This window comes from Hemitrygon akajei, chromosome 3 (assembly GCF_048418815.1).
Source record: "Hemitrygon akajei chromosome 3, sHemAka1.3, whole genome shotgun sequence".
Taxonomy (NCBI): domain Eukaryota; kingdom Metazoa; phylum Chordata; class Chondrichthyes; order Myliobatiformes; family Dasyatidae; genus Hemitrygon; species Hemitrygon akajei.
Genome location: NC_133126.1, coordinates 103,264,476 through 103,278,388, shown reverse-complemented (window position 1 = coordinate 103,278,388; position 13,913 = coordinate 103,264,476). Strand labels below are relative to the sequence as shown.

Here is a 13,913-nt window from a genome sequence, read left to right as displayed (position 1 = left end):
AAGGGGAACACTGTCCCTGTTGTGGTAATGTGTTCCAGCTTGGGACAAAGCATCGGGGATTTGATTTGATGAGGAAATGGGCTGCAAAAATGTTGAAGTATGGACAATTGAAATTCCAAGTAACAAAAGTAGTAGTTTCTTAGCAGCTGTGTCTTGAGGGAGGAATAGGATATCATTTGACAATGCCCTTGTGATTGGGGCTGTACAAAATAAAGATAATGAAGAATTGGGCATAAATGTAATGGAGAGAGTTTATTTGCAGTGTAATGTGTTTGGTTAGGATGAAATGAATTTGGATAGAAGGAATTAAAAGTGAGGTTTGGTACCGATCAGCAGTGGTCAGTAGAAGAAAGAAGCAGATGTGTTTGGATGTTGTCATCAATAATTTGAGTTTGATTGGGGGGTGTGGGGTGGGAAGTATCAATCGGTATGATTGGACAGGGCATTACACAAAAGGAGATGCCATAGTTTAATTTAGTAAGAGTTACTCTGTTGCCACAGTTTGGCTTAGATAGATGGAAAGGAAGCTTCAGTAAAGGTAAGAATTAGTAAATTTCAGTACAACAGCAGTAATCATGTGGATTTTACTTCAGCATCAAGTGGAGGTACCAGTTTTCCAGAAAATTCTCAATGGGTGAATGAATTGAATTGACTGTATTTCTTACATCCTTCACATCCATGAGGAGTAAAAATCTTTACATTATGTCTCTGTCTATATGTGCAATGTGCACTCATAGTAAACTTTAATAAATAGGACAGTCAATGTAATATAGAGTACACTCAAATCAGTGTGAGTTCATCAGGCTGATGTGGCCTGGTGGAAAAAGCTGTCCCGGAGCCTTGTTGGTCCTGGCTTTTATGCTGCGGTACCATTTCCTGGATGGTAGCAGCTGGAATAGATTGTGGTTGGGATGGCAATGATCCTGCACCTCTCCTTGTAAATGTCCTGAATCATGGGAAGTTCACAACTACAGATGTGCTGGCTGTCTGCACCATTCTCTGCGGAATCCTGCAATTAAGGGAGGTACAGTTCCCATAACAAGCAGTGATGCAGCCTGTCAGGATGCTCTCAACTGTGCCCTTGTAGAATGTTCTTAGGATTTGGGGGCCCACACCGAACTTCCTCAACTGTCTGAGGTGAAAGATGCACTGTTGTGCCTTTTTCACCACACAGCTGGTGTGTACAGACCACGTGAGGCCCTCGGTGATGTGCATGCCAAGAAACTTGAAGCTGTATACCCCAACCCCAGATGGAAAGATGAAATATGGAAATGGCTAGTTATAAACATTACCATAGAGTACTTTGATACTGAGAGGATCTTGCATTTGAGGATCTATAAACCTAACATCAATAGGGAAATTATTGCGGAAAAACAAGAAAGACATAATTAATGATCACTTGGAAAAGCAGGAACTCAACAGATGTAGCCAGTATGGCTTTGTCAAGTAACCAATCAGCGTGAATTTTTAAACAAGTAATATCGTAATGGCAAGGCAGTGTAATAGGTGTGATTTATATGGATTTACTAGAGTTGAAGGCCTTCAACTCCATGGGAGACTGGTTAAAAGGTTAGAGCCTATGGGATCCAGGACAAGTTGACAAATTAGGTCCTTATTGGCATGGTAATAGGAGATAAAGTGATGGGGAAGTGTTTTTTTTAATGATTGGAATCCTGTGATAGGTGGTGTGTCCTGCGATCAATGGTGGAACCTTTGCTTTTTGAAATATATGTGAATGGCTGGATGTGGATTTTCAGATTGTGATCGGCAAGTTCTCAGATGACAAATTGGTGTCATTGGTGGTGTGAAAGGCAGTGTTTGGCTACAGGGTTGCATTGATATGTTGGTGAAATGAATTGGGATACAGCAGATGAAATTTAAACTCATTAGTTTGGAGTGATGAAATTGGGAATACTAATAAAGCTGGGATGTATTATGAATGGGAAGGTCTTTGGGAATATTAAAAACTGATCGACCTTGGAGCATGCAACACTAAAGATGCTTGAAGGTGACTTCAAGTTGACGATATGGTTGAGACGATGTGATTCTGGCCTTCATTAGTCAGAGCCATTGAATATAAGAGTAGAGTGCTTATATTCCAACTTTATAAGGCAAGCCACACTTATTTGTATAGCATTTTACAAATACAAGGCAGTTCAAAGTGCTTTACATAAAACAAGATACAAAAAAATCAAACATCAACTTTCAGACAATATAAAGGAATAAAATCATATAAAATAAAGAAATAAAAGTTGCAGTGCAAGAGATTCTAATTAAAAGCTACGGTGGAAAGAAAAGTCTCGATTTAAAAGAGCTTAAAGTTGGGGCAGACTTCAGATCAGGTTATTCTATATGTGGAACATAGTAACTAAAAACTAATGTTTAGTTTTGACCCTGGGGACCGTAAGCAGACCCACCCCAGACGACTTGAGAGCTTGGGAAGGTTCATAATGCAACAAGAGATGGGAGATGTATTTTGGCCCGAGACCATTCAGTGCTTTATAAACCAGTAGTAATATTTTAAAATTGATCCTCTGGACAGGAAGCTGGTGCAGTGATCTGAGAATGGGAGTGCTATGTTCTACTTTCTTGGTCTTAGTGAGGACTCTAGCAGCGGCGTTCTGAGTGAGCTGCAGCTGTCTGAGAGAATTTTTACAGAGACCTGTGAAAATGCCATTGCAGTAGCCGAGCCTACTGCACATAAGTGCACAGATGAGCTTTTCTAGATCTTGCTGAGACACAAACCCTTTAAATCTCACTCTAGTTTTAAGATGGTAGTAGGCTGACTTTGAAACCGTCTTAATGTGCCAGTTAATATTTAAGTCAGAGTCCATCAGAACACCAGGGTAAAACATTTGTCAGACATAAGCTGGAGTACTATGTGCAGTTCTCGTTACCACACAATAGGGAAGTTGAGATAGTGGTGGAGAGGGTGCAGAGGAGGTTCTCCAGGATATTATGATAATATGTTAACTATGAGGATAGACTGGAGAGGTTCGGTCTGCTTTCCATGTAATGGAAGTGGTTGAGAGGTGTACTTTGTGTTATGTAAAACTGAGGGCTATAGATGGGAACATTGCAGGAAACATTTCCTTGATCATAAGTGAATAAAGTTAGAGGAACATCATTCAAGAGGGACATCATCCAAAGAGTGTTCTGTGCATCACAGGAAAGTGTCGGCAAGCACTGGTTTATGAATTGTCTAAGTGATCACTTAAATTACCTAGAGATGGAAGGCTACATGCCAAGTGCTGTGGAAAACAAGATTAATATGGAAGGGTGCCCATGTGGTGGTGTGAATAGTCTGGCTCGGAGGGAGATGTACAATATTACAAAAGGAACTCAAGTCTGCAATTATTAGAGAATGAGAAGCAAGAGCAGACCCTAGCCTGCACAATCATGCATTGAGATCATGGTGGTCACGTAATTCTGCCATTTTCTTGCACTATTCCCACAGCCTTTGATTCCCTTGATGTCTGGAAATCTGTTGATCTCCGAATGAACATGGCCTCTTGTCCTTTGGGGGGATATCTCAATGAGTTATCTTTCTCCATGGAAATTTCTTCTCTTATGACTGGCTTTGCCCAGTACTGCGAGAAAGAGTACTGATGTCTATTTGACTTTGTGCAGACGTCATTGAGAAGTGGTGATGATGATTTTAATTTAAAAATTTTCAATTTGGCAATTCGGAGTTAGAATAACTTTTAATTTCAATAAATTACTGTTGAATTCTAATCCTGTCTGTTTTCATGCATGTAGTGAATTTGTAGATTGTGGTTAAAAGCAGGGCCCTTAACTGATTTGACGTTCTTTGCTGGTAGCAAAATTGTTACCTTCTGGCAAGATTAATTTTGGTTATTTATATTTGTGCAGAAAAGAGGAAGTTCCAGCGAAATCGCTTCCTGTCACTTTGCCAGAGGAACTCAACAAAATCAGGCTTTCACGGTATAAACTGGAGCGATGGTGTCACATGCCCTTCTTTTCTAAAACAGCAGTTGGGTGCTTTGTTCGCATTGGCATTGGAAACAGCAATGGGAAGCCAGTGTACAGGGTAAGTGTGGAGCTGTGGCTAGAGGTGTTTTGGACTGATGTGACAGACAGACTGACATACTTTATTGATCCGGAGGGGAAATTGCGTTTCATTACAGCCGCACCAACCAAGAATAGTGAAGAAATATAGCAATATAAAACCATGAATAATTAAAATAATAATAAGTTAATCATGCCAAGTGGAAATAAGTCCAGGACCAGCCTATTGGCTTAGGGTGTCTGACACTCCGAGGGAGGAGTTGTGAAGTTTGATGGCCACAGGTCGGAATGACTTCCTATGACGCTCAGTGTTACATCTCGGTGGAATGAGTCTCTGGCTGAATGTACTCCTGTGCCTAACCAGTACATTATGGAGTGGTTGGGAGTCATTGTCCAAGATGGCATGTAACTTGGACAGCATCCTCTTTTCAGACATCACCGTCAGAGAGTCCAGTTCCACCCCCACAACATCACTGGCCTTACCACTGGCCAATTTATCAATGGGGGTGGAGAAAACACTTCCTGCTGTGGGAGAATCTAAGGCATCACTTTTTAAAAACTATGCATTTGCCCATTTAGGATAGGACAATTTCATTTAGATGGGGCAATTTTATTCCTCTCTGTCATAATTGTTGAAGCTCTGCTGTGTGGCCAGTCAACGGGGCTAATGTCTAAAAGCCTTCTTGTAAATCTGACCACCTTTTTTACCTTGTTGAATGAAATGAAAACTTTTGACCAAGGCAATTTCTTCTGATTGAATATACCTGTCTTCAGAATGGTGTCATCATGAATGTTTGTAAGGAACAATCATTAATTAATACTGTTTTAAATGAGATACTGAAGCAGAATTTTGTTCTCATGGCAGATTCTTTCACCCAGTCTGTGTATCTCCTTAAACCATCAACCTGGAATTATCTTGTGAAATACATCCATGTGAATCTAGTGTCCATTATATCCAATCACATATTGGGTTCTTAGTGGAAAGTGCCCAACATCTGAGTGCCAGAGTTTTTCTGCCATCACAATACAAGTTAGGAGTGTGATGGAATGAATTTATCTTATTGTGTGTTGCTCCCAGCAGCAATTTTAAAAATTGACACCATCCAAATCAAAGTTGTCTACTTCATTAAATCCCATCTACCTGCCTAAAAATATAACACTTTTGTTATTTGAATTTTAAGCTTTTGCAGGCTATGCTGAGTTACTGAGTGGAAATCTGGCCAACTGAAACTACGGTCCCTTTGTCCCTTAAAATAATCCTCCTGGGTAAATGCAAGCAGGTTTTTTCCACTGAGGTTGGGTAAGACTCAAACTAGAGGACATGAATTAAGGGAGAAAGGTAAAATGTTTAAGGGGGCATAGGGAGAACTTCTTCACTCAAGGTGGTGAGAGTGTGGAATGACCTACCAGTGCAAGTGACAGATGCGGGGTCAATTTCAGTATTTAAGAGAAATTTGGATAGGTGCACATGGATGGGAGAGGTATGGAGAGCTATGGTCTGGGTGCAGGTGGATGAGACAAGGCAGATTATTGGTTCAGCACTGACTAGATAGTCCAAAGGGCATTTTTCTGTGGTTTAGTGATCAATCACTCAAACTCTAAATGTTTTTTTTCAGATGTATAAAGAATAAAAGAGAGATAAGTGATATCAAACTACTGGAAAATTACACTAGAGAGTTAGTAATGGGGGACAAGGAAATGACGGGGAAACTTAAATATTTTATGTTATTGGTATTACTGTTTTATTGTTATTGGTATGCTTGGGGAGGTGAAATGTCTGAAGGTAGCTAAGTCATCTGGAACATTTCCCAGGGTTCTGAAAGAGAAGGCTGAAGAGATTGTGGAGATTGTAAATCATTAGTAGTGATTTTTTTAAGAATCACTAGATTCTGGAATGATTCCAAAGGACTGGAAAATTGCAAATGTCACTCCACTCTTTAAGAAGGGAGAGAGGCAAAAAGGATATTATACACCAGTTAGCCTGACTTCAGTGGTTGGGAAAATGTTGGAGTCCATTATTAAGGATAAGGTTCTGGAGTGCTTGGAGGCACATGGTAAAATATGTCAAAGCCAGCATAGTTTCTTTAATGGGTAATCTTACCTGACAAATCCATTGGAATTCTTTGAGGAAATAACAGGCAGGATAGACAAAGGAGTGTCAGTGGAAATTATTTACCTGGTTTTTCAGAAGGCCTTTGACAAAATATCACACAAGAGGCTGCTAAACAAGGTAAAGGCCTATGGTATTGCAGGAAAAATAATAGCATAGATAGAGATTGGCAGACTGGCAGAAGGAAGAGAGTGGAAATAAACAGGGTTTTTTCTTGTTGGTTATTGGTCATTTGCGGTGTTCCACAAGTGGTGTTGGGACCACTTTTAGTGTAATATGACAGTGATTAGAGTGACAGAATTGATGGCTTTGTGGGAATGTTTGTGGATGATATGAAGATAGGTATGGGGCAGATGGTGTTGAGGAAGCAGGGAGTCTGCAGAAGGACTTAAACAGATTAGGAGAATGGTCAAAGAAGGGATAGATATAATATGGGGAGTGTATGGTCATACACTTTAGTAAAAGAAAAATAAGCGAAGACTATTTTCTAAATGGAGGAAAATAATTCAGAAATCAGAGATGCAAAGGAACTTGGGAGTCATCATCCAGTCCTGTTCTGGAGAAACATTGTTTCATTTGGTTATGTATACACACCAGATAACAATGAACTTTAATTCCCTAAAGGTTACTTTGCAGCTTGAGTCAGTGTTGAGAGGACTAGAATATAAAGGCAAGGATATAATGCTGAGGCTTTATAAGTCATTGATTAGACCACACTTGATTGTGAGCAGTCTTCAAGATTCAAGATTGTTTAATGTCATTTCCTGTACATAAGTGTAAAGGAGAACAAAATAATTGTTGCTCTGGATCGAATGTAGCACCACAAAAAACACAAATAAGACCATGAGCTATAGGAGCAGAAGTAGGCCATTTGGCCCATTGAGTCTGCTCTGCCATTCGACCATGGGCTGATCCAATTCTTCCAGTCATCCCCATACCCTTTGATGCCCTGGTTAATCAAGAACCTTATCTATCTCTGCCTTAAATACACCCAATGACTTGGCCTCCACAGCTGCTCATGGCAACAAATTCCACAGATTTGCCACCCACTGACTAAAGTAATTTCTCCACATCTCAGTTCTAAAAGGACATCCTTTGATCTTGAGGCCGTGCTGTCTTGTCCTAGAATCCACTACCATGGGAAATAACTTTGCCAGCTCTAATCTGTTCAGGACTTTTAACATTTGGAATGTTTCTGAGATCCCCCTCATTCTCCTGAACTCCAAGAGTTGCCAGATGTTCCTCATATGGTAACCCTTTCATTCCTGGAATCATTCTCGTGAATCTTCTCTGAACCCTCTCCAATGTCAGTATATCCTTTCTAAAATAAGGAGCCCAAAGCTGCACACGATACTCCAAGTGTGGTCTCATGAGTGCCTTATAGAGCCTCAACATCACATCCCTGCTCTTATATTCTGTACCTCTAGAAATGAATGCCAACATTGCATTCGCCTTCTTCACAACTGACTCAACCTGGAAGTTAACCTTTAGGGTATCTTGCACAAGAACTCCCAAATCCCTTTGCATCACTGCATTTTGAATTGTTTCCCCATCTAAATAATAGTCTGCCCGATTATTTCTTCCACCAAAGTGCATGACTATATATTTTCCAACATTGTATTTCATTTGCCATTTCTTTGCCCATTCCCCTAAACATTCCCTCTGCAGGTTCTGTGTTTCCTCAACACTACCCACTCTTCCACCTATCTTTGTATCATCGGCAAATTTAACCTCAAATCCATTAATACCGTAGTCCAAATCATTGACATACAGCGTAAAAAGCAGCAGTCCCAACACCAACCCCTGTGGAACTCCATTGGTAACTGGCAGCCAGCCAGAATAGGATCCCTTTATTCCCACTCTCTGTTTTCAGCTGACCAGCCAATGCTCCACCCATGCTAGTAACTTCCCTGTAATTCCATGGGCTCTTATCTTGCTAAGCAGCCTCACGTGCGGCACCTTGTCAAAGGCCTTCTGAAACTCCAAGTACACCACATCTACTGCATTTCCTTTGTCTACCCTGCTTGTAATTTCTTCAAAGAATTGCAGTAGGTTTGTCAGGCAGGGTTTTCCTTTCAGGAAACCATACTGGCTTGGCCTATCTTGTCATGTGCCTCCAGGTACTCCATAATCTCATCCCTAACAATTGATTCCAACAACTTCCCAAGCACTGATGTCTGGCTAACGGGTCTATAGTTTTTTTTACATAGTAGAGGAATTAAGGGTTATGGGGAAAAGGCAGGTGAGTTACAGACAGATCAGTCATAATCTTACTGAATGGTGGGGCAGACTCGATGGGCTGGATGGCCTATTCATGCTCCTATTTCTTATGTTCTTATGTTCCTTTCTACTGCCTTCCACCCTTCTCAAATAGCAGAGTAACGTTTGCAATTTTCCAGTCATCTGGTACAATGTCAGGATCTATCGATTCTTGAAAGATCATCATTAATGCCTCTGCAATCGAAAAAGATAAAGAACACAATATTCTGAAAAAATAAACACGCAATAAATATAAATACATAATATTTTATTCATTGTACTACTTCCACCTGCAATATGTACCAGTGTTGCATTAATTGAGCAAGGCTAATGGGTTATCATCTCCAGACACAGGTATTCATGATCAATGTAATGACTAGCCAGTCTTGATATGTGAAGTGTTGAATATGTCCGTGAAGTCATCAGTGAGCTGCCATGCACACTCTCTGAATATTTGGCCTAGGATGTTGTTTGGCCCAGCCATTTATGGAGGTTAACTCTGCAGAGTCCTCCTCGCATCTGCTGCTGTCATGGACAAATGGCTGTTTACCCGGGAGTTGGATAGCTTTTGTGGCCGATGTTGTCCTGCATGCCTTAAAGCATACATAGAAGTTGTTTGGAGCATCAAGGACGGTCAATGCCTGAACTGTTTTTCTTTGCCTAGTCAGTAAAGCCCTTGGAATCCTTATCAGACAGGCATGCCTGAAATTTTTGTGAGTATGCCATGTTGATGCCTAAGTTGGGGGTTTTTGGGCCCCTTATCCAAGAAAATAATGTGATAATAATGGAGAAGGTCTAGAGGAGGTTCATGAGAATGATTCTGGGATTAAAAGAGTTAACAGATGATAGCTCTGGGTCTGTACTCACTGCGGTTTAGAGGAATGGGAGATCTCATTGAAACTTACTGAATACGGTTCCGGTGATGTCATCGTCCAAAATGGCAGCTTAAGTCAATAGCTCCTCCAGAAAAACGCATATTTTGCCCCATTAATCCATCAAATATAAGATCTATCAAAAATATCTGAATTGATAAGGGAGGCAAGAATGGGGAAAAAGAATGGAGATTTTAAAAAAAAGCATCACTGCGGAGCCTATGGACGAGAGGGGTGCAGCAAGTGGCTGTCCTACCTGAACATGTGGTAGCAAGGCTAACGATAGGCCTTGTTCAGGCAAAGTGGCAAATATGATAAAAAATTCTGGAAGAGATATGGGAGTTCCAAAAAGATACAAAACAGCAACTAAATGATATCAAGTCAGAGCTCGCCAATGTCAATCAAAAAATAGCGGTGGCAGAGACACGAATTGAGAAGGTGGAAGATCGCGTGCAAAACGTGGAACAGATACTAAGTAAGATGATAAAAATATTAAATCAGCAAGAAGGTAAACTGATTGAGCAGGAGGGAAGATTACAACAGAAAAATATCAGGATGTACAATGTTCCCGAAGGAGCGGAGGGTTTGTCTATGATGGAGATTGTATGAAAGTTGCTGCAGTACACGCTGGAGATTCCTTCGACTATGGAGCTTGAAATTGAGAGGGCGCATTGTGCACTCGCCCGCGGCTCACTGGAGACAGAGAAGATAAGCCATGCTCAATAGTAATTAGATTCCTTCAATGCAATACCAAGGCAGAGATTCTACAAAGGGCTTAGGGAAAGAAGAGGGTGTTTTTGGATGGTAAGTTAATATATTTCGATCAAGGTTACCCCCGGCAGTCCTGCAGAGACGTAAAGAATACTCTGAAGTAAAGCGAATATTAAAGCGAGGAAGGATTAGATTCCAAACTCCTTACCCTGCTAAACTGTGGGTGTTTGATGAGAATGGGATCCAACTTGAATGAAAAGCCTTTATAAATCAGAGCATTGAGTATAGGAGTTGGGATGTAATGTTAAAATTGTACAAGGCATTGGTAAGGCCAAATTTGGAGTATTGTGTACAGTTCTGGTCACCGACTTATAGGAAAGATGTCAACAAAATAGAGAGAGTACAGAGATGATTTACTAGAATGCTATCTGGGTTCCAGCAACTAAGTTACAGAGAAAGGTTGAACAAATTAGGTCTTTATTCTTTGGAGCGTAGAAGGTTGAGGGGGGAACTTGATAGAGGTATTTAAAATTATGAGGGGGATAGGTAAGAGTTGAAGTGGATAGGCTTTTTCCATTGAGAGTAGGGGAGATTCAAACAAGACATGAGTTGAGAGTTAGGGGGCAAAAGGTTTAGGGGTAACATGAGGGGGAATTTCTTTACTCAGAGAGTGGTAGCTGTGTGGAATGAGCTTCCAGTAGAAGTGGTAGAGGCAGGTTCGATATTGTCATTTAAAGTAAAATTGGATATGTATATGGACAGGAAAGGAATGGAAGTTTATGGGCTGAGTGCAGGTCGGTGGGTAAGCATTCGGCATGGACTAGAAGTGCTGAGGTGGCCTGTTTCCATGCTGTAATTGTTATATGGTTATAACTGTATCAGACAGTGGAAGAGGCCACTACAGACATGAAGGCCCGTCAGCGTGATCAAACTGAGGGAAAGCCTAGCTTGAGCAGAATCCCGCTGTGCTTGGGAAATAGTAAGAGAATCGAGAAAGCAGGGGATGGGCGGAGGGCGAGAGAAATATATCAGGAAGATACTGTGAGTTTTTCGAAGACAGCCCTCACCCCCTCCAGAAGAGCCATAAGGTTTGGCTAACTTTAAAAGAGTTGAGAAGCTAAACAGAAGCAAAAATAGATGGTGACATACCTATCTCGAGAAATACTTATAATGTGGATTTTATATTACTCAATTATTCTTTTTTATTCATTCATTCACTCCTTAAATGAGAATGTATGTATGTATCTATATATATATATATGAGGAATACACAGGGAAATCTTTTCTGTGTATTGGATATAGATTTGTTTACTTACTTTTATTGCAATGGGGACCCTCCACTCACAGGTAGGAGGGGCTATCCCCCACAGCTACACGTTTCCTCTAGCTCAACCCAGGGTCATCTACCAGAGACCTCAGCCTTGGAATCACACCTTTGTTGCCTTTTTTTTTATTATTCACATTTCTTGGGTCTTATTTGTTCAGAGAGTAGGTCGATTAAGTTTTATTCTGCTAATTTCAATGATATATTGACAGGTGGCTAAGGACAAAGTAAAATTCAATTCTTTTAATGTCAATGGGCTGTTAAATCCAATTAAACATAGTAGAATTCTATCCAAAATGAAAAAAAGAATAAGCCCATGTAGTATATTTACAGGGAAATTCACTGAAGTGATAATGAGCATGGAAAACTAAAGAGAATGGGCTTCGCTAATTTGTTTTTCTCATATAAATCAGGACATAGGAGAGGAGTTGCTATTCTTATCTCAAGCAAGCTAAACTTTGAAAAAGTATTCGAAATGTGAGATAAGGAGGGCAGATATATTCTGGAAAGGGGAAATATAGATGGAATTTCAGTTACTCTATGCACCCCCAGGAAGTGATATTAGTTTTTTTCAGAAAATTACAAATAATAATGTGACGGAAACAGAAGGTCTCCTGATATGTGGGGGAGACTTAAATTTACAATTACAACCGAAGTTAGACTCTTCCAATAGAAAAACCTATGAAACAAAATCCTTACATAAGAAAGTTAATACACTTTTTGAAGATGTAGGTCTAATTGATATATGGAGGGACCTTTTCCCCAGCAGAAGGGATTGCACTCATTATTCTGTCCCCTATTCTGTATATTCAAGAATAGACTATTTCATAACATTTGAAAAAGACAAAGGCAAAACAAACACCTGTGGAATTGGAACAACAGATGTAAGTGACCATGCACCTATATACTTATCTGTTGATTTTGACCTACAGCCAAAGAATACTAAATTCAAGTCTACTCAATGATCCCTAGTTTAAGGAACAAATTAAAAAAGAAATTGGTCTTTACTTAGAATTCAATGATAATGGAAGGGTTTCACCTCCCATTCTATGAATGCTCTGCAGGGTTTTCATTCTCTGAAGGCTGTAAGAAAAAATAAGGAATAAAACATTAGAGGAACTACAAACTAGAAAAAAAACACAAATTGAATTTGGCACAGGATACATTAGAGGAAATTTAAAAAATTAGGAATCAAATTAATAGTTTGGCTATGCAAGAAATCAGGAAAAATTTAATGTTTCTGAAACAGACACAATATGAAAGTGGATCTAAGTCTATAAAAATACTGGCGTGGAAACTGGGGGAAAAAAGATAGCAGAAAATACAATTCATAGAATTGGGGATCCAAGAACAAAAATGATTAAAAAAAAGTAAGCTAAGTGAAATTCAAGAAGCTTTTGAAGTGTTTTACGAAACTCTGTATTCCGAAGTTCCAGGGGGAAGCATAACCCAAATTGACACCTTCTTGAATTCTCTAGAGTTACCCACTTTAAGCGAAGAACAAAATAGAACGATGACTGCTGACATAACTGAAGTTGAACTAAAAGCTGCAATTAGTAGGCTTAAATTAAGCAAGTCGGCAGGATCAGATGGGTATACGGCAGAGTGGGACAAATAATTTAAAAATGAGTTAATTCCTGTATTACTCTCCACATTGAACTGGGTTCTAAAAAAGGCACAAATGCCACCCAGCTGGAAGAAAGCGATAATCTCAGCTATACCGAAAGAAGACAAGGATAAAATGGAATGTGGGTTGTTTAGACCAATATCCATTCTTAATGTAGATTATAGATTATTTACCTCCATCATGGCCAAACGATTAGAGGAGTTTCTACCCATTCTGATACATAACGATCAGACAGGTTTTATATAACAACGCCAAACACAAGACAATATACGAAGGACACTTCACATTATGGATCATATACAAAAAAATCAAATCGAAGCAATAGTGATAAGCGTGGATGCTGAAAAGGCATTTGATTCAGTTAATTGAAATTTTCTTTACAGAGTTTTACATAGATTTGGTTTCCATGACACAATTATTAAAACTATATAGGCACTATATGACAACCCTACCGCTAGGATTAAAATCAATGGATATCAAATAGTTTTACCTTAGAAAGGGGCACGAGACAGGGTTATGCATGGTCACTGCTACACTTCACATTATATCTGGAACCATTAGCTCAATACATTAGACAAAATGAAGATATTGGGAATTACTATTAAAGTGGCCTGTTACGCGGTTGACATTTTGATCTATCTAGGGCAACCAGCATACTCTTTACCTAAATTGATGCAATCCTTTGAACAATATGGTCAATTATCAGGATACAAGATCAATATAGATAAAACCCAATTATTTTCATATAACTGTAGCCCACCAAGAGAAATTGAAAGTAGATATCCCTGGGCATGGCAAACAGAGTCTTTCAAATATTTGGGCATCATTATTGATTAGGCAAAATTATCAGAATGCAATTATCAGCCTATACATAAAAAATTAAGGAAGATATAACAAGATGGAACTTAATTCCTTTTTTTTAGTCTCAGTTCAAGGACTGAATCTATTAAAATCAATATACTGCCCAGACTGTTATATCTC

At 39.5% G+C, this 13,913-nt stretch overlaps 1 protein-coding gene across 3 annotated transcripts in view; it reads left to right on the top strand.

Moving 5' to 3' along the window:
- rtf1 (RTF1 homolog, Paf1/RNA polymerase II complex component) overlaps positions 1–13,913 on the top strand; it is a 207,508-nt gene that overhangs the window by 113,690 nt on the left and 79,905 nt on the right. For all 3 annotated transcript variants that reach the window (XM_073040540.1, XM_073040539.1, XM_073040538.1), the window contains one exon: positions 3,874–4,051. In XM_073040540.1, the coding sequence (XP_072896641.1) occupies positions 3,874–4,051 (178 nt within the window). The remainder of the gene's footprint in view (positions 1–3,873; positions 4,052–13,913) is intronic.